The 18,026-nt window shown below is 32.4% G+C and overlaps 1 protein-coding gene across 2 annotated transcripts in view; it reads right to left on the reverse strand.

The window, feature by feature from the left end:
- Window positions 1–4,093: 4,093 nt before the first annotated feature.
- Window positions 4,094–18,026, reverse strand: part of LOC145680733 (uncharacterized) — a 118,086-nt gene continuing 104,153 nt past the window's right edge. Inside the window, exons 16-18 of one of the 2 annotated variants that reach the window (XM_081751690.1) lie at window positions 17,463–17,520; window positions 9,793–9,961; window positions 4,094–6,438 (exon numbers count right to left, since the gene is read on the reverse strand). In XM_081751690.1, the coding sequence (XP_081607816.1) occupies window positions 5,511–6,438; window positions 9,793–9,961; window positions 17,463–17,520 (1,155 nt within the window). In that variant the 3' untranslated portion in view covers window positions 4,094–5,510. The remainder of the gene's footprint in view (window positions 6,439–9,792; window positions 9,962–17,462; window positions 17,521–18,026) is intronic. The other variant, XM_081751689.1, reaches the window with a different exon arrangement.

Raw genomic sequence — 18,026 nt, forward strand, 5'->3', positions numbered from 1 at the left:
GAAGTCACTGAGAAGTATGTAAGTGTTGTAATGCAAAATAAAAATAACGAGAGAATAATTGCCAAGTCATGTACAGCATTATTAAGTATTCTGCCTTTCGGCAGGTCCTGGACTAATGAGAATTTTTTTTTTTTTCAATTTTAGATTTGGGCCTGGAAATGTTTCTTCCACTTTTGGTGATCTTCAGCTTTCTCTTTTAACTCCCAATATTTTCTCCTATCTTTCAAATCATCGATCAGCTGTGTTCTTCTTCTTAATATTCCTCGCTTCCCTTCCATCTTTCCTTCTATGGCGGTGTGAAGAAGACAATTTCTTCGCATGATGTGTCCAATCGAATTGACCTTTCTACGAAGGATAGTGGCTAGAAGTGTTCTCTTCTCTAGGGTAGGTAAATTCAATACTCGGTAGATTCGCGAAACTTTATGCATATTTGAAGCTTTTTCGTGATGTGTATATGTTTTGCAAACGTGTCTTTGGCGTTGGTTCCATTATTCGATTCTCGATAGAAAAACGTGTGATTCAGAGTCTACGTTAAGCAATTTGTATACATGTTGGTGCAGAAAATGAATGGTCGGATGATTTAATCATTTGCTTCAGGAACGATCGAAATAGAATACATACTTGTTTTAATGTATCATAAAATTATTACAGAGTCCTTATCTTAATAGTTAATTAATGTTATAAATTTTCAAGAAACAAAGCTCGTTAACTAATTACACTCTATGCTAATGGGTAAGTAACCAAATGATTTTTACAGGATCGATTATGAAGAGGGAGGGGGAAACACGGTGGCTCAGTGGTAGAATGCTCTTCTCTGGTACGATGAATCCCTTATTTGATCCCCACCCACACAAGTGTGTGGTGGACAACATCTTGTCCACAGGTTTTCTCGTTGTATCGTTTCCTCCCATGTTCTCATCCCACCAATAATTTCATAATTTACCTTCATTAATTAAACCATCTCCTTTAGCCTAAACGAAAGTAAGATAGGAAGTAAAACTAGAAATTTCGTTTCATTTACAGAATCGATTGAAAAATTCCAATTGTGCAAATAGATTAAGTAGTGTTGGTAACATCAATTGTTTTTCAGCTTAAATTCTTCGAGCTAAATAAAGTGTGTAAATTTAAATTAAATAATTCTGTACGTAAGACATATATAGGATATATGAATATACAATGGCATTTTTTCTGTAATATTTTTACCTAATAAGGGTGTCATAATTTAAATAATGCCTTCAGGTTCAGTGGAGACGTCGTAACCGAGATATGATTTTGCGGTGAGGAGGGTGGAAGGGCAAAGGTAGTTTCAATACCATTGTCGGTGTGACTTTCCTGTTGTAGAACTCTATGACCGCCATTGTATTGGAGTATACTGTATAATGAATATATTTATACGTTGATAAAAGCTTTTCATTCTGTTCGTACTATTATTTTATCGATTTATAGTTTTTATATGATGAATAATATACAACTAAAATAGTGTTTGAAATTCAAGATTTGGGAGGAACTAGTATTAGCCACGAGGCTTGTGACATGTCTCGTTTGGAAAATGAGACAGTAATTGTCATGTTTCTCGTCTCGTCTCGTATTTAGAAAGATACTTATCGTCACTTCGGTTTTGAGACACTTCTCGTCACATAGGCATCACTATCTTCAAACATAGTCGACCGCAGAGGGTTTAGAGGAGCAATTGTTCTCCCCAGAATTTTCGGAATGGGTTAAGTTAATCGAAATACATATGAAAACGTATCAGATTTGATTATTTACACACAATATTATTTGATATATTAAATACTGTGGTGTTATACACTGTTGTTAATAAATTTATCCAGTGTGTGTGAATAATTGTGGTTTTTCACGGACTGTTATGTGCACGCGCGCACCGAAATGTGTATGTATTCTCGACTGTGCTCGTGTATCGGTCTTTTGTCTCCCTCCCTTTTGGCAAAATTCCTTGCAAGCATACCTGCGTTCGATACAGTTAATTGGAAGCCAATTAAATGTAAAACAAAATACTTTGGAGTACCTGTTTATACTTCTTAAGGAGCTACTAATTTCATTAATAATTAAAATGTCGGTGTTTTATTTTTTTAAAATTTAAACAAAAAGTTAAGCAAAAAGTTCATTTATGATATATTTTTTAAAGAATCTTATTTTGTAATTTTGATTACACATATGCTAAAGTACGTGATTTTGTTTGTACTTATCGTTATTATTAATAATATTATTTAGAAATACGTTAAGATCATTATTATGTAAAGAAGAGAGAAAAGGATTATTGATAGGTCCCATAATCCTTTGCTTTGTTGAATAGTTTTTTTTGAAAACACTATATAAAATAGGAGTAAATAAAAATTGAAACATAAACTTGGCATTTAATGTATATATTTCAATCCTTATAAAAGTATAAACAACATAAAAATTCTAGTTATACACGAAACATCTACTTTTGATAAACCTATAAAACAACAACGATGTAATACAATTACATTACTAACCCTTTACTGTAACAAATATATTACACATGTCTGTGCAGGACATAAAAACATAGCTATCTTCAGTTTACAATTAAAGCTTTGGTACTACCATTATTCTCTGTCAAGTCTGTAGATTCTGCTAAGGATAACTAAATTATTCTCTACTAGTAGTACCATTCACTAGTTTGTAGTCATATTATTCCATAGCATATATGCTACTGTCACCTCTTTTTAATAACCCAAATAACTCTTCATTAGTTTATCAAGTTAATATTAAACTCTGCTTCATTCTACGTTTAACAAATAACGACCAAAATATAAACATGAGTTAGCAATGGTACTATTCAATCCTCGAACGTATTGTAACTAATAAACAGAAAAAACAAACTTAAATTTAGAATAAATTCTCTCTTAAATGAATAGTTCAAAATTATTTATACGATATAATAAGAATAATCTTTGAAAACATATTATATGTAATAAATAGAAAAAAATAATGCAAATTTAGAATAAAACACTTTTCAAATAAATAGTTCAAAATTATTTATACAATAAAATAGTAACAAGAACAACCTTTATATAACATATTATAAGTAATAAACAAAAAATATAATTTTAGAATAAAATGTCTCAAATAAATAGTTCAAAATTATTTATACAATATAATAGCAACAAGAACAATCTTTATATAACATATTATAAGTAATAAACAAAAAATGTAATTTTAGAATAAAATATCTCTCAAATAAATAGTTCAAAATTATTTATACAATATAATAGCAACAAGAACAACCTTTATATAACATAAGTAATAAACAAAAAAGGAAAACAATACAGTTTTAGAATAAAATACCTCTCAAATAAATAGTTCAATATTATTTATACAATTTAATAGTAACAAGAACAATATTTGTAAAACATTTTATATGTAATAAATAGAACAAGGAAAAATAATACAAATGTAGAATAAAATACTCTAAAAGAATAGTTCAAAATTATTTATACAACATAATAACAACAAGAACAAGCTTTGTATAATTTCAAAATTCATTAGTACAAGAAAGAAAGTTCGGTCCTGGATATTTCGGATCGGATATTACTTATATCAAATAGTCATACACAACAAATGATCGCAGAAACAATTCAACGCTATAGCTACTGCAAGTTAGCTTTATATTTTGTTAGCTTGAAGAATTCTTTGTTACCTTTCAAATTATATAATACTTTCCTGTAGATAAGTTACATCTATTTCACAAGGACATAAGTAACACAGTAAAAAGAAGGAAAGATGATACAATCTTGTATTTCATACACTATATCTATTGTACAAACGGCAGTATTGCATTTCACTATTACTGTTTGTGAATTATTTTACTTACTTGATTCAAGCTCAGTACGTGCTTGTAAGAAGTTTAAGTAGAAACACATATAACTGATCCTACAACTTATTTCTATGTAATTCGAAACAAAAGCATGAATGTACCTTCGGCATCTGTGGAAAGATATATATGTAAAATTCCTAATTCACTCTATCTAATGTTTACCATTTACCTAAACTTTACAAGGTTTTCCTAATTTTTAAGATATATATATATATATATATATATATATATATATATATATATATATATATATATATATATATTGGATAAACAGGATAATAAAACAGGGTCACTATTAAACCAAACCTCTCAAAAGAAATTCAGAAGTGTGGCATAGAATTAAGTGTTGTTTCCAATAGTATTAGGTAGATTATGTAATAATGATGTGAGAATTATGACTTCAGGAGGTCCAAGTGAGTGTGTTATAATTAATACAAACATTTATCACTGAAGTAATAGATTAAACTATAGTTCATTCAGCGAATAAGCTCATGAACTCCACTACACCTTCCAGGAGGACAATAGCCTGTTTACCCTTCTTGGTCCCGTTTGGAGCTTATGTAGTTTGGATCCCACGTCTTATATAACCTTGATGTAAAATGGGATGTTCAGCTCCAAATCAATCAATCAAAATCATTCCTAGCAAACAAAAGGCTTTCTAAAACATCACACTTGTAATTTTGAGTAACCACCAAAACAAGCTCCAAGTGATCCACCTTTGAATCATTTAATCCACGACTGTAAAGTATACACTGTATTCAAGAATTTCCAAGTACATGGAGCCTCAAACAGTAGTAACATATAATCTGCACATGGATCAACATATAATGTAAATACATTGAACAAAATATTGTATAATGTGGAAAGTGCATCACTTACAACAAACCATTATTATTCTCACTTCTAAATGTAAGTGTTTATTTGTTTTACAAAAAACGTAATCCCCCAAAAACGTCTTTTCTAAATGTAAGTGATTATTTTTTGTACAAAAAAGTAATCCCCAAAAAGTCTTTTTATAAACACCTTTAAAAAACTTGTTTTGGACGGAAGAATTCATGTACAAGAAGTAATAGAAAAACCCTAACAATTATTTCAACAACAATATCAAAAACAGACAGTAATATTTTATTTTCAGCGTGTGTCTTAGTTTTCAGTTAATATACAATTGGCGTGCTATGGCATTTCAAACCACCAATCCTTCAGTAGGACTGATACTTCAAGACCCACAAAACGTACTTCCTTACTTAAAGTTACTTCATATGACATATCGCCTAATTTTTAAACGACGCTGCTTATAATCTTTGGAATGACTTACTTAGGATCGTGGGAGATGTGGGTTTTATGAAGATCACACCGAGAAAGTTTGAAAACTTCCGTTAAAGAAAAAAATCTTTTTTCTAAATTTACGATAAACGCAAGCATTTTAAAAAAATAAATAAAGTGGTGTTTTACAAAGACAAGATACAAGACAAAGAAGGACTTACTGGACAGTAAATATGAAAACTATTACAATACCTGTATGTCTTGTTTCTTCTGTACTTACATAAATGTAAATAAAAAGTTACATCTATTCAAAGCACCGTCGATGATGGTGTTTCTCCTACATCAAAGATCGATGGTATTTAAATACTTTGTGCGTATGATATCGTAGTTATGATGTCGATTTCTTCTTGCTGTTCTTCTTTGGCGATCTTTTAACCTGGGTTGTTACTGAAGGAGTTCTTTTGTTCTTTTTTTGTGCAGTTACTTTTCGTTTTCTGCTTTTTCTGTGAGTACTTTTACGTAATTCATCACTCTTATCGTCGCTTTCATCTTCCGTTTGAGTCAGGCAACATGCTAAAGACTTTCTCCTTGATGGTGACTTTGAGGAACCAGGACTATTGTTATGTTTACTTTTCATATACCTTTTCGGAGAAAAATCTTTTGTTTTTTCATCCTTCCTCCTTTTCTCGGCACTAGCTGCTTTTACAATTTGTTTCGGACGAGCCGACGATGGTTTTCTACTAGGTTCAGAAGTGCTTCTGGTGAAAGGAGCACAAAGTAGACGGTTTCCCTGTAAACACCCCATGGATTCATTTGTATTTTTGATATCTACTTCATTTTTAATGGTCTTTTGTTTTTTCAGCCTTTGTTTTCTCTTTAAACTTACACCGATAGAACTTTCAATCTCATTCGTACTAGTATTTTTCGCCTTGATTCGCTCTGCATGTCTACCCTCTACAGCGACTGATCGACTACCCTGTTTTGGCTTTTTATCTGTCCGCTCTGGTTGATTTTGTAAATTCCACTTTGCTTTCCGTGGATAGCTCCAGATTAGAACATCTTTATTATTTTGCAGTGAATTATCATCACAATCATCATTTGCAGGTCCACCTGAGAAGTTGTTCACTTTCGAGCCACTAACTGTGTCTACATTTTGTTTTTTATCTTCAATCTTGAATGGAAGAGTAACACCATACCATAAACGCTGTCTCATTGGATTCAAGATTGAGGTAGAATGGATATTCATTTTCCACTGAAGATTATAACTTAGATCATCCATTGCTTGGTGGCAGCAATTGTCACGATAATAATGAAACCTAAACAATAAAAGAAGAAAAAACGAATGTTAATTTTTAACACAATTGCACTCATATCTACTTTTAAATTCATAATTGATAAAAATGCGAATATTGCAACACACATTTGAACAGCAAATTCATATTAATTATGTAGTTATTTAACCAACAACCATCTTAAAGATCACTTTGTCTTCTAACAAATACTCATATCATTTTTTTTATCTGGATCAAATTGACAAGTAGGGAGATTTTATTTTGTTTAATTCGAATTAGACAATCTAATCGGGTCTTTAAGAGAAAATCGCGTTAAATCAATTTTAAATAGAACCTACTGTTTTGTTCAAGATCTCTATAGATTACAACATTAAAATGGCATTTTCCTCCCTTGATTCCCTTGCGCAAGTCTGTGTGTTTCAATTATAACTGTGATGAAAATTGATTGGGGGTATTAGAATGTTTCTGAATAATACTGTAAATAACGCATAAATGTCTAAAAACGTGCAGATACACAGCTATAATTAATGTGATATTACACATAAATGATGTCTTGAAATCAGTGATATACAGATCACTAAAGAAACGATAGTCTACGTTTACACATATAGAACACGTAGACAATGTAAATAATGTACACTATGTTATCTATGCAGAAATTATGTAATCAAACTGATGCCAATTTAAAGCTCTTTTTAATAATATAAAAATAATAGTTGGGAAAGAGGAAAAAACATAGCTTTAAGAAATTGAGATTGGAAGTTCTTTCTAAAATGAGATGAAGCAGTTTCGTTGCAACGTGTAAATTTGCATATAATTAACAAATAAATAGGCATAATTTGAAAATAATGTAATGTTGTTTATAGTCAAAGAATGTCTGGGCCCTGCAATATGGTACTGTAGAAGGAGTATTACTTTTTATGTTCCAACGTAAGTACTGTATTGAAAACATACTAGTCTGTCTATTTGTAGATAATGTTATTATTAATGCTTGATTCTTACAGTTAGTTATAATAGAAAAATCTGTCGCTATTTTTGAAAAGGCCAATATAAAAGACATTTCTTGTAAATATTAAAATTGTAAGTAACCTATAATTTACTTATTCTAATTAACGTTACTTTTTTCCATTGTTCATTCGAATTATGCTATATTAGAAACATGAGCAATGTTCTTAATGTTTTGGGAACTGCTAAAATAGTTCATCACTGCTTATAAATAATTTTTCGTTACAAATCAGAGGATAATAATGGAATAGTGAACATAATTAATATTTTGTTTCCAGCTATGGCTTTTAGTTTTGCAATACGTATAGCTAATTGGATTCGAAGAAAAGGAGTTGCCAAAGACTTATTCAAAGAAATGCCCTGTCTCCGGATAAAAATAGAAACACTTATAAACAGACTTCCTATTGGGTTTGTATACAGAAACATCTGATTGCTAGACTATTGACCCAAACCGCTCAATCATTTCGTATACGCTCACAAGTTTTCTTTTGACTTTTGTGTAAAATAGTTTTCTGCTTCACACTGCTTTCGTTTAGCCCGATACGACTATGAGTTTGTGGTGAATATTCGGAAGTTACAGCTCTTGCAATGTATAAAAGTATGTTTCGAATAAATCACGTTCAACTTTACGTCCTAGTAACTTATATAAGACAGGTTGAATCTGTGAAATGATTGAGGTTGGAGTGATCGTAAATGTTTTCATAGTTAGGAGTCTGGATATGCAAAGCCGTTTAATGTGGGTATTTACTTTATTGAAATATGGTACATATCTGGTTTCATAAATCACAATAAATATATTTTCAATTTTGAGCTCCAAAGGCTTAATACTATTTAGACAACATGATATTTGCAAGACTACCAACATAAAATTCGAAAGGCGAAATGGAAAAATACAAAACAAGATTTCTCGTTTCGCTTTACATCAAGAGAGAAAGTGATAACAGGCTTTACATGAAAATTTTATTGCTGGAGTCCGTAAGGCGAAGCGACCAAAGGCGGACAATGCATGCATGAATCGTCGAAAAGAATCTAGGCACTAAGACACCGTTAATAGTAATATTCCATTTAGAGATGCGTTAACACATCCTATTCCTCACAATGAATTTCTACTATGAAAAGTCATTATCATGAATTCACTTATTCCTAGTCTATCTTGCTAATCTGCCAGCTAATTGCTAGTTTATCTTCAACATCGAATGAATTTCTCCATGACGCATTAAAGATTAGTCAAGATTCCTTTCTTTTCAGACATGCAATTCATCCTACAATATTGACTTCATTTCAAAAGGAAAACATTTCTTTGTTTTCGGCCCATTTTCAGAATTGAAGCGACGTAGAAAGAGACAACTGAAAATTTGATCAAACCGAAAATCGAATCCAGCAATGCGTGAGAACATTCAGCTATGAAAAAAGAAAACAACTACAACAAACTAATTTTAGAAATTAAATATTCACAAGTAAAAATTAGTATTTTAATTACCGAATCACACCCATGCTCGGGTACGGAAATTCTTTCACTTTCTCGTATTAATCTAATTGTTATGTAAGCAGTCTATTGCAATAAGTGTCAAGCTATAACAAAAATAATCTTTAAATTACTATAGTAAATAAGAAACAACTGTTTCAAATATTATCCAATATTACTATGAATTAACATCTATGTAGAATACAGGATGTCTCAAAAGTCCCCTGACATAGGGTAACTGTGTTATTATCAGAGTTAACAACAAAATGTAAGAGGGGAAAACCGTCTCCAAATATGATGTTTTCAATGTAAAGTGAAGGAATTTTTTAACTTAGACGAGCCGTTTGGGTTGTACACTCTTTATGTACCCAATGTTAAATGAAAATGCAACGTTGCCATTTACCTGGATCTACAACGTAAGTGAATGAACTTACTGTTTGAAATGGTGGATGGCCATCGATAGGTTAGGGTGAAAGATAGTAACTTCATTCACTTATGTTGTTGATCCAGGTAAATGGCAACGTTGCAATTTCATTAACATTGTACAGCGCATAAAGACGCATAAAGACTGTACAGCCCAAACGGCTGGTCTAATTTTTAAAAAGAATTCTTTACTTTAGATTGAAAACATCATATTTGGAGACAGTTTCCCCTCTTACATTTTGTTGTAACTCTGATAATAACAGAGTTACCCTATGTCAGGGGACTTCTGAGACACCCTGTATATTAGAAAATAATTTTAGTTGTGTTTGTGTAAATACTGTATATATGTTTTATATCTAAAATTTAATGCATATCCATATTACGTGCTTCTGCATATATATTTAAAACGTTCTATACTATTAATACTTAGATACTGTGCTCAAAATTAACATGTATTAAACCCGATAATAATCGAAAATACATACCGCCTAGTAGTTGCTGAATATTTTGCACAACAAGCATGTATCCGATAACGGGTTTGATTTTCCTCTATGGTTTCCACAGAAACGGAATGACTTCTATGACGTTTAAATTTTGATTTTTCGTTTGACCTTCTGGCTACCACTGTTGACTTTGAGTACTCCGAAATTTCTTCTGAAAGAGAAGCCTCGTACCAATAAGTTAAAATATACAAGTTATTGAACACACTCCAATTTCACAAACGAGTGACAAAACTAGCTAACAGGTGATCCATTATCCAACATTGCGCACGAGCCATATTTCTATCTTTTCCATATTTTCCTATTTCTTTCCTCGTTTTTGTTGTCTGAGGAAGAAATCTTGTACTATTTGTCTTAATCCTCATTTTGCCCATCCAATTACACTCATGAAGGTATGACAGATAAACAGTGTTATGACAGATAAACAGTGTTCAAGTGGAAAAAAAAGCAGAGGCGATATGTTTTATTACAATTTTGACTTGACATACCGATTATCTAAATGTTAAAATACAGTGAGGGTAAGTTGCCTAAAAGATTGCAATTCTATTCACACAATGACTCAAAACCATTGGAGAGCTTCTCTGTGGTTACCAGGGATCACATGGAGACACTTTGATCCCCCGCCAACAACTTTCTGAAAAAAATATAAAAAATCGACTTATATTGTATTATAGAGACTTATACACGAAATGCTCAAAAACCGAGTTTTTATATTAACATTTTCCTGTGGGAAAACTCCCGGACCCCTCAATCGATTGAAGGGTATCGGTATCCCAAACCCTGGAAGATTCGCCACCACAGCAGACAATCCCTAAATCTACCCATGCTCAAACCACGACAATTATATGCTTTAAGGCAAGAAGACACATACATACATACATAAGAAAGAAACAATTCCATATAGCATATCAAAATATACACTGGATGAGCTTAACGGATCAGAGACGTGGATATTGAGAAAAGCTGAAATGTCCAAGCTGGAAGTATTTGAAATGTGTTGTTGGCGCAAAATGCTACGCATATCATGGATCAAAAGGAAAAGAATGAAGACGTATTAAAGGAAGCTAATGAAGGACGACAGATCATGCAGATAATAGGAAAGAGAAGAAATAGCATGCTTGGCCATCTTATTCGGCACTCCGATTGGATCACTGTGCTGAAAGAGGGAAAGGCAGGAGGAAAACCACGAAGAGGAAGACCAAGGATAGAATATATAGATGCAGTTACGAAGAAGGGGCCTTATCAAAGCATAAAACAGCTTTTCCAAGCAAGAGAAAAATTTTAAAATTTCCATGTTGCCCAATAACCCAAAGGTATTAGCATCTACTCTCCAGTGACGGTATGTCTTGATCACTGAAAAACCGCACCGCAAACCGTCTCACTTATACCACTGCGGATAAATGATAAGATTTTTGTTCGTCATTTTAGATTTTATAAAGATTTTTGTTTTGCCTAATACACGTTTCGCCTAAAATGGCGGAAAATAAAAAAATACTGAGATCGAAGGAAATTATAGTTTTCTTGAAAAAACGAATTTTCCTTAATTTCTCGAAGCTCAATTTTAAACTTACCTTTGAGCCAATCAGAAGCGAGTAGTATTGAATTGTATTAATCCTACTGTTTTATGGGAAAACCAGCTTTTTAACCAATCCAGTATAATCTGATTTTGTCCTATATAACAGAATACACAGGCCATGGAGCAATTTTGATTCCTCACGGAAATATACATACCCATAAGCCTGGTGATATCACTATCGAAGACTACAGAAATATTAACTAGACAATATACCAAGAAGAACTATCCCATGCATCCCATAGTATACAAATCGATAACATCAACATATACATGGAACAAAATTATCATCTAACCATTGGAGAGATTAAGCAGGTCTTTAACACTATGGTTCCGACCGAAGACAAGAGTCTGGTTTGGATCATTGTTAAAAAGATAAAAATGCATAACAAATACAGAAACATAGACATCAAAGAAGAAATAAACCAGTAATCCAATTTGAGATCAAAACTCACAGCGAACACATAAATGTAGAAAACTCAAAGAATTTTATTACACTGACAAAGCCAAATTTTGGAAACTTATTAACCTCAAACTAGAAACTACTCACATGATTGCTGCCAATATTAATGACCATAGACTTATCACCACAGTGGAAAAGCTTTCATACTTACAAAATAAAATGAAAAAAGAATTTGAGATACCAGAATCTAACTCCAGAGAACAAAAAGCGGTCCAAATGACAGCTTCACACATCCAGCAGTTACAGACCGATCACATTAACCTATGTAAGATCTAAAGTTCTTGAAGAATCTTTGTCAACCAGTTGTGTATTTACTTTCAGCAAACTAAACTAATCAACCTGAACCAAGCAGGCTTCCGCCCAAATTATAGCACCATTGATCATACAATGATATCGAAAAAAAAAACATAACACATATATCAAAGCCGGAACTTAATTTTCAGATTTAACTGCAACAGCTGATAATGTATGACACGACAGTCTCTTACCGAACTTCTGGACCTCAATCTATTCACCACCACTCCTACCTATTGGATTCAGAGCTTTTTCACAGATCGCCATAAACACATCAAAATAAATATCAATTTTCACAAAATATACCAATCAAAACGTGGGTTCCCAAAGGAACCACTATTACACTCTTAATATATATTCTGTAAGTAAATAATATACCAAACCAGGTCACAAACAAATGCAAACGCTCTCTCTTCGCAGACGACACGGCCTACTGGATCACTACTTACCATACCAATCTATTACATCGTCTCGAAAAAAAAAAATAATTATCTTTAGTAAATTATGCAAACAATAGTTCCTTACACTTAGTCGAAAAAAGAACCAAATTATTCGGTTTAATCCAAATGCAAAATGCACTATAAGGGATTTTCATAAATCAATCAAGAAAATACCAGAAAATAGGCAATCAACACATCCTTCCAAAAGACAAGCAACTTATTTAGAGGTGACTTTAGGTAATAGATTAACAAAACATATCGCAAACTTTAATCGCAATCCCATTTACTAATAGATAAAGTACAACAAACAACGACTAAAATAAATCTCAGCACTAAAACCAAGAACCGTAATTCGATCCATATTATTATGTGGCCATCAAATACACAATCGAAACAATATACCTGAAATTGTCAAAACTGAACGCGTGTGGGTCAGATGCATTCTTCAACTTTTTGGAACTAAAGAACACATCTAGAGCTTAGCTGACATCACACACATTGACCAAGAAATCACAAGAATAAACTTGACGTACGTACAACTGACTTAGTGAGCTTTCTACATTTACCATTACGCAACTGGCAATCAAAAGATATTGCTGCAAGGCTTAACCGCTTTCGACTACAAACACACCACAAAAGACATCAACACCGTATACAGTAATTCAACTTTTAAGATATTTGACAACGCATGGTTCTCCATGGTTAAGCTGGTACACAACGAACACAATTCCAATCTTAGCACTCTAGACCAGTGGTTTTCAAACTTGTTGTTACTGCGACCCATATTAAATAATAAAATGTATTCTGTAGCCCACCTACTTTCATTCAAATACACATTCACATTCTACGTAATGGTAGTGTATTTCAAAGCAATTAAATTTTGTAAATCATATCTATTAGGAAAAAATGTACATGATATACAAAAAGTTATTGTATAGCAAAATATTTGTAATGCTGTTCATAATGAGACGCATGCGATGCATGTACTTGTTTTCGATATTTATTAATAACTGCATTGCTATCCATGCTGATACGAGTTACTTTCAGCCGCAAGGAATTGAACACTTGCAGTTGGTTTCTGTATTTAGTCTTTATCCCTACCATTGCTGAAGAGCCACCTTCAAATAAATAGGAAGAACTAAATTGGAGTAGCACTTTCAAAGCTTCAGTAGAAAGTTGTGGATAGGTTTGCTGAACGGACAGCCAAAACAGTGCCAGCGTTTTGGGATTGAAATTCATATGAAGTGAGCTATCTTGAGATAGGATGATTAGTTTTTCATCAGCCTTGACTGATATTCAAGTTGAAATGCTACTGACAAATGGGTTTGCAATCCACTTCTGTTGTTTACATTTTTCCATATCTTCAAGGAAGTAACATTCAAAATTTTCTTTCAATGCCTCCAAATGTGCAGGTATTCCAGAAATTACGGAATCGTCTGGATTCATTTGTTTCTCGATTACGAATATTTGAAATGTTTAGAAACGGTCATAATTGTTGTTTTCAATGTTACTCCTCCACAAGACTTCTCCAGGAAATTAAAGAACATTGAACTTCTCATTTTAAAAATTAAAAATATTTTGTTTTTACAAACATTACATTTCCAAATTTGCTAGTAGGAGGTATAAGGAGACAGCTGTATTTATTCCAGTTAGTTCAATAACAGTCCGTATGAAAGATTAACATGAAATTTATTTTGGAATGTTGTAAACAGCCCGAGCGACCAAGAATGTTACAAAATTAAGCTCGATGCTTATTTTAATAAAGCAAAATGTAGTTGGTTTCTTTTATCGTATTGTAATGTAAATTTTTGAATATAGTGGCCATGTTGGTAGGAGAATATCAGCCGGGGATGATAGAGCGATTGTAACGTAAATTTCTTTTTCAATAACTTTACCTATTATATGAAATTATACGCATGCGCATAGATGGTTAAAGTGTTTCCATGGAAAGAACTAACACTACTTCCGACGCAATGACCTTCCCTGTGACAGATTTTGACTCACCCACTTTCTTTCCATCCTAACCTAGCATCTTAACTGAACTATACAATAGGGCAGGGTTTTGAGTGACCACTTACTCTACAACACATTAACAAATGCTTCCAATTTTCATTTTCTGAATAATACTTTATGTAACAAAGGAAAAAACTTCTCGCGACCCACCAAAAAACAACACACGACCCACCAATGAGTCGCGACCCACACTTTGAGAAACACTGCTCTAGACACTACCAATGAAGAATATATATCACCACCAGGATAAGCACTATCACTGAACAACGATGAACTCGGAGCCTCCAAAACGAATCCACAAACAATAATAACACACTACACGGAAGCACTCATTGGCTGATACTATCACAACGAACATCAACGACCAACTTCTTTCAAGCATCACATAACCTCATCACTACTACAAAACAAACCACACTGAACAAAATAATTTTGACTAAACGTCCTTCCTCTTTGGAGGAGAGTTGATCACACTTACTTGCTTATTCGAACTTAGAATTTTGTGCTGTTAATTGTGTTAGTGATTACCCTGATTATTACCTACGTACTTGTGTAAGTTCAAACGTGTCAGTATTGTTTGTTTCTAGTTAAACAAAAGTAGTAAACTCCTATGTTAGAGAACACTATATAATCTTAGCTGACATGCAGGTGAACGGTCGCAGTAGAATGGTGAAGGCTATAGTAATTTCGAATGGTATATCTATAGAATCTAGAACAGGACGGCACACAAATGAAGCTGTTAGTGCAGAAATTGAAAGAAAGCTAGTTTGTGAGCGGATAAGATAAGTGCTCACTATCTTATCCTCCCCCTTATAAGATAAGATGTGAGCGGATGCCTACTATTATGTATAATTCATTTGAAGTTCTGTAACTCATTTTACACAAAGTTATAGAAAATAAAATTAGGCTTCATTTTCAAAGAAAAAGTTATTAGTTTCCTAATTTCTTTCCTTAGATTACTGATAAAGGTTAAATTTTCTACAAAACCAAAAGTATTGATTGGGATCAATATAATATTAGCGTCAATACATATAGATGTATCAATTTCTTAGTTCTTCATATAGTAGCAAATTTATTTTCGTAATGTTTCCTCGAGTTTAGTTCCCACGATTTCTTATTGTTCACCAATTTGGGCGAAACGATAGAGTCAGAATAAATATCCATATTTCGCCAACAATAGCGGACATAAATCTTATCATTTCTCAGTCATTACTGTATGAGATAATTGGTTAGACGAAACTAATATTAGGCAAAACGAAACTACATAAGACGAAAATCAGTTCACAATAAACAGTAAAACAGATTTTATTTTGCTTTTCAAGGGAACAATCTTTAAGTTTTATTTTTCATAAGTCACGTCTGCAATTATTTTGCTGTAACTTCATAATTGCTATATTGATTGACTGGGGCTTAAACAAGGTTGTATGAAACGGTATGAACTGCTTAAAGTGGCATACGAACAACTACTCCAAGGAAAATGTCCCAACTGGCAGTTGAATTCAAAACCATACGCACAGATATCATGCGTGGTTAGCCCAGACAGCTTCATAATTGCTAGAGTATACAAATATTAAGATCCATCAAAATAGAAATTCATTCAATCGGCAACAGATCTCTCTCGAATCACGGGAAAAAATGTATATAGTGTATGAGAGTTGATTATTCGTCTAACATGTTGACATAATACTCTTGTCGGCTTTTATCGTTTAACTAACAAAACGAGCTACATTCTTCCTTCCTCTTCCTCGAAGAGGAGGCGTATGCCCGTTCTGGATCCACCACTAATCTTTACGCGAAACGAAGGAAAGTGATATTCCTGCTTTCCGTCATAAGACCCGGGTTCGATCACCGGTATAGTAGATTATACGCCACATTAAACTATAGTTACACGTAAGTACTAAAAATGAACATTGAATTACTACCAAACAGCAAGATACAAAATTAAATATGATTGTGGAAGTTACATGGAAAACACGATTTTTCACTATAACTGGAGGAAACAAGATTTTTAGACTAATATCTAAATCGGACAATTCCACAAGTTACCAACTAGACTACAGATACAATGAGATGTTAACTTCGGCTAAATAAATAAATACGAAACTTAAAAGTAATCTGCTTTCATGGTGTTAAGTTGCTGTTATGCTTTTAGATAATTTTGTTCCAAATTTATGTTTTTTTACCTTATAACATACGTGTTGTGGTGTGGAAAGTGTCAGATAGTTTGATCATACCAGAAATCTAATGTCCAAAGGAGTTAAACTCTAATGTTCAAAGGAGTCTAGTACAATTATGGTCCGTATCTGTCCATGCTTGTGTATGTGTCCATGTTCATGATCCTACAATCCTTAAGCAGTAAAGTTTCTCTGGTTAAATATAAATATCATTTGAAGTAAGAAGGTATGGGATTCATTTTAAACATGTTTTCTTATGTAAAGAACCAATTACTACAGTGATGGACAAAAGAAAAATGCATTTCATATTAATATTGTATATTCTATGTGCAATATTCTATTTTCTTTTGTTTTAGATTGAACCAAACTTTTAAATATGTGTTTTTATAAAACTGTTCAAATTTCGAATACATATTATGTGTCGTACACGTACACATAAGAGATGTGTGGAGTTACTGTAATAGCCCCATCACTATTGAGAAAAACATATCTTACGAATATAATTACAAGTGTGTATTATTCGAGATGAATTATGTATTTCTGGAAAGTTAGGGCTTAAGGAAACATATTTGTCAATAAATCTGGTATATACGTTATTCTTTATAGAGAAATAAGTGCTGTATATTTATTTTCCGACTTAAGGATACTAAACGTTCACAATAGTACCCAAGAATAATACTATAGTTAAACATCATTACCTGTAAATTTTTGTTCTGATCTGGCAGATGTATCGAAGAATGATTGACTTTCGTAGACCTGAAGATAAAAATAGGCATTATTAAATATTATTATTAAGACTAAATAATAATAATAATAATAATAATAATAATAATAATAATAATAATAATAATAATAATAATAATAATAATAATAATAATAATAATAATGATAATAAGCAAACCTACAATATTTACCGCTATGCACTAGAATACTTGTAGCCTATAGATGGTAGTGCTAAGAACGAAAAAAAAAAATGATTGGAAGAGTAAATGATCCGATGAGTTGTTTCTCCTTGTTTATTGCACCGCAGATTAATGATGGTCCAACTCTGTATTAATCAAGAAAGTTGTATTTTTAAAATGTGTTGCCATTATTTTAATTATTATCTAACTATCAAGAGATGGAAACGCATTGAAGAACACCCCACATAGATAATCGATTTAAACTAAATTCAAACCAATGAATAGTTTCTGTAGAAGTTATGCTGATAGTTTCAATATTTCAATGTATATACCTTCCACATGCACATCGCTAACACATAC

This window comes from Thermobia domestica, chromosome 3 (genome assembly GCF_964235325.1).
Source record: "Thermobia domestica chromosome 3, izTheDome1.hap1.1, whole genome shotgun sequence".
Lineage (NCBI taxonomy): Eukaryota > Metazoa > Arthropoda > Insecta > Zygentoma > Lepismatidae > Thermobia > Thermobia domestica.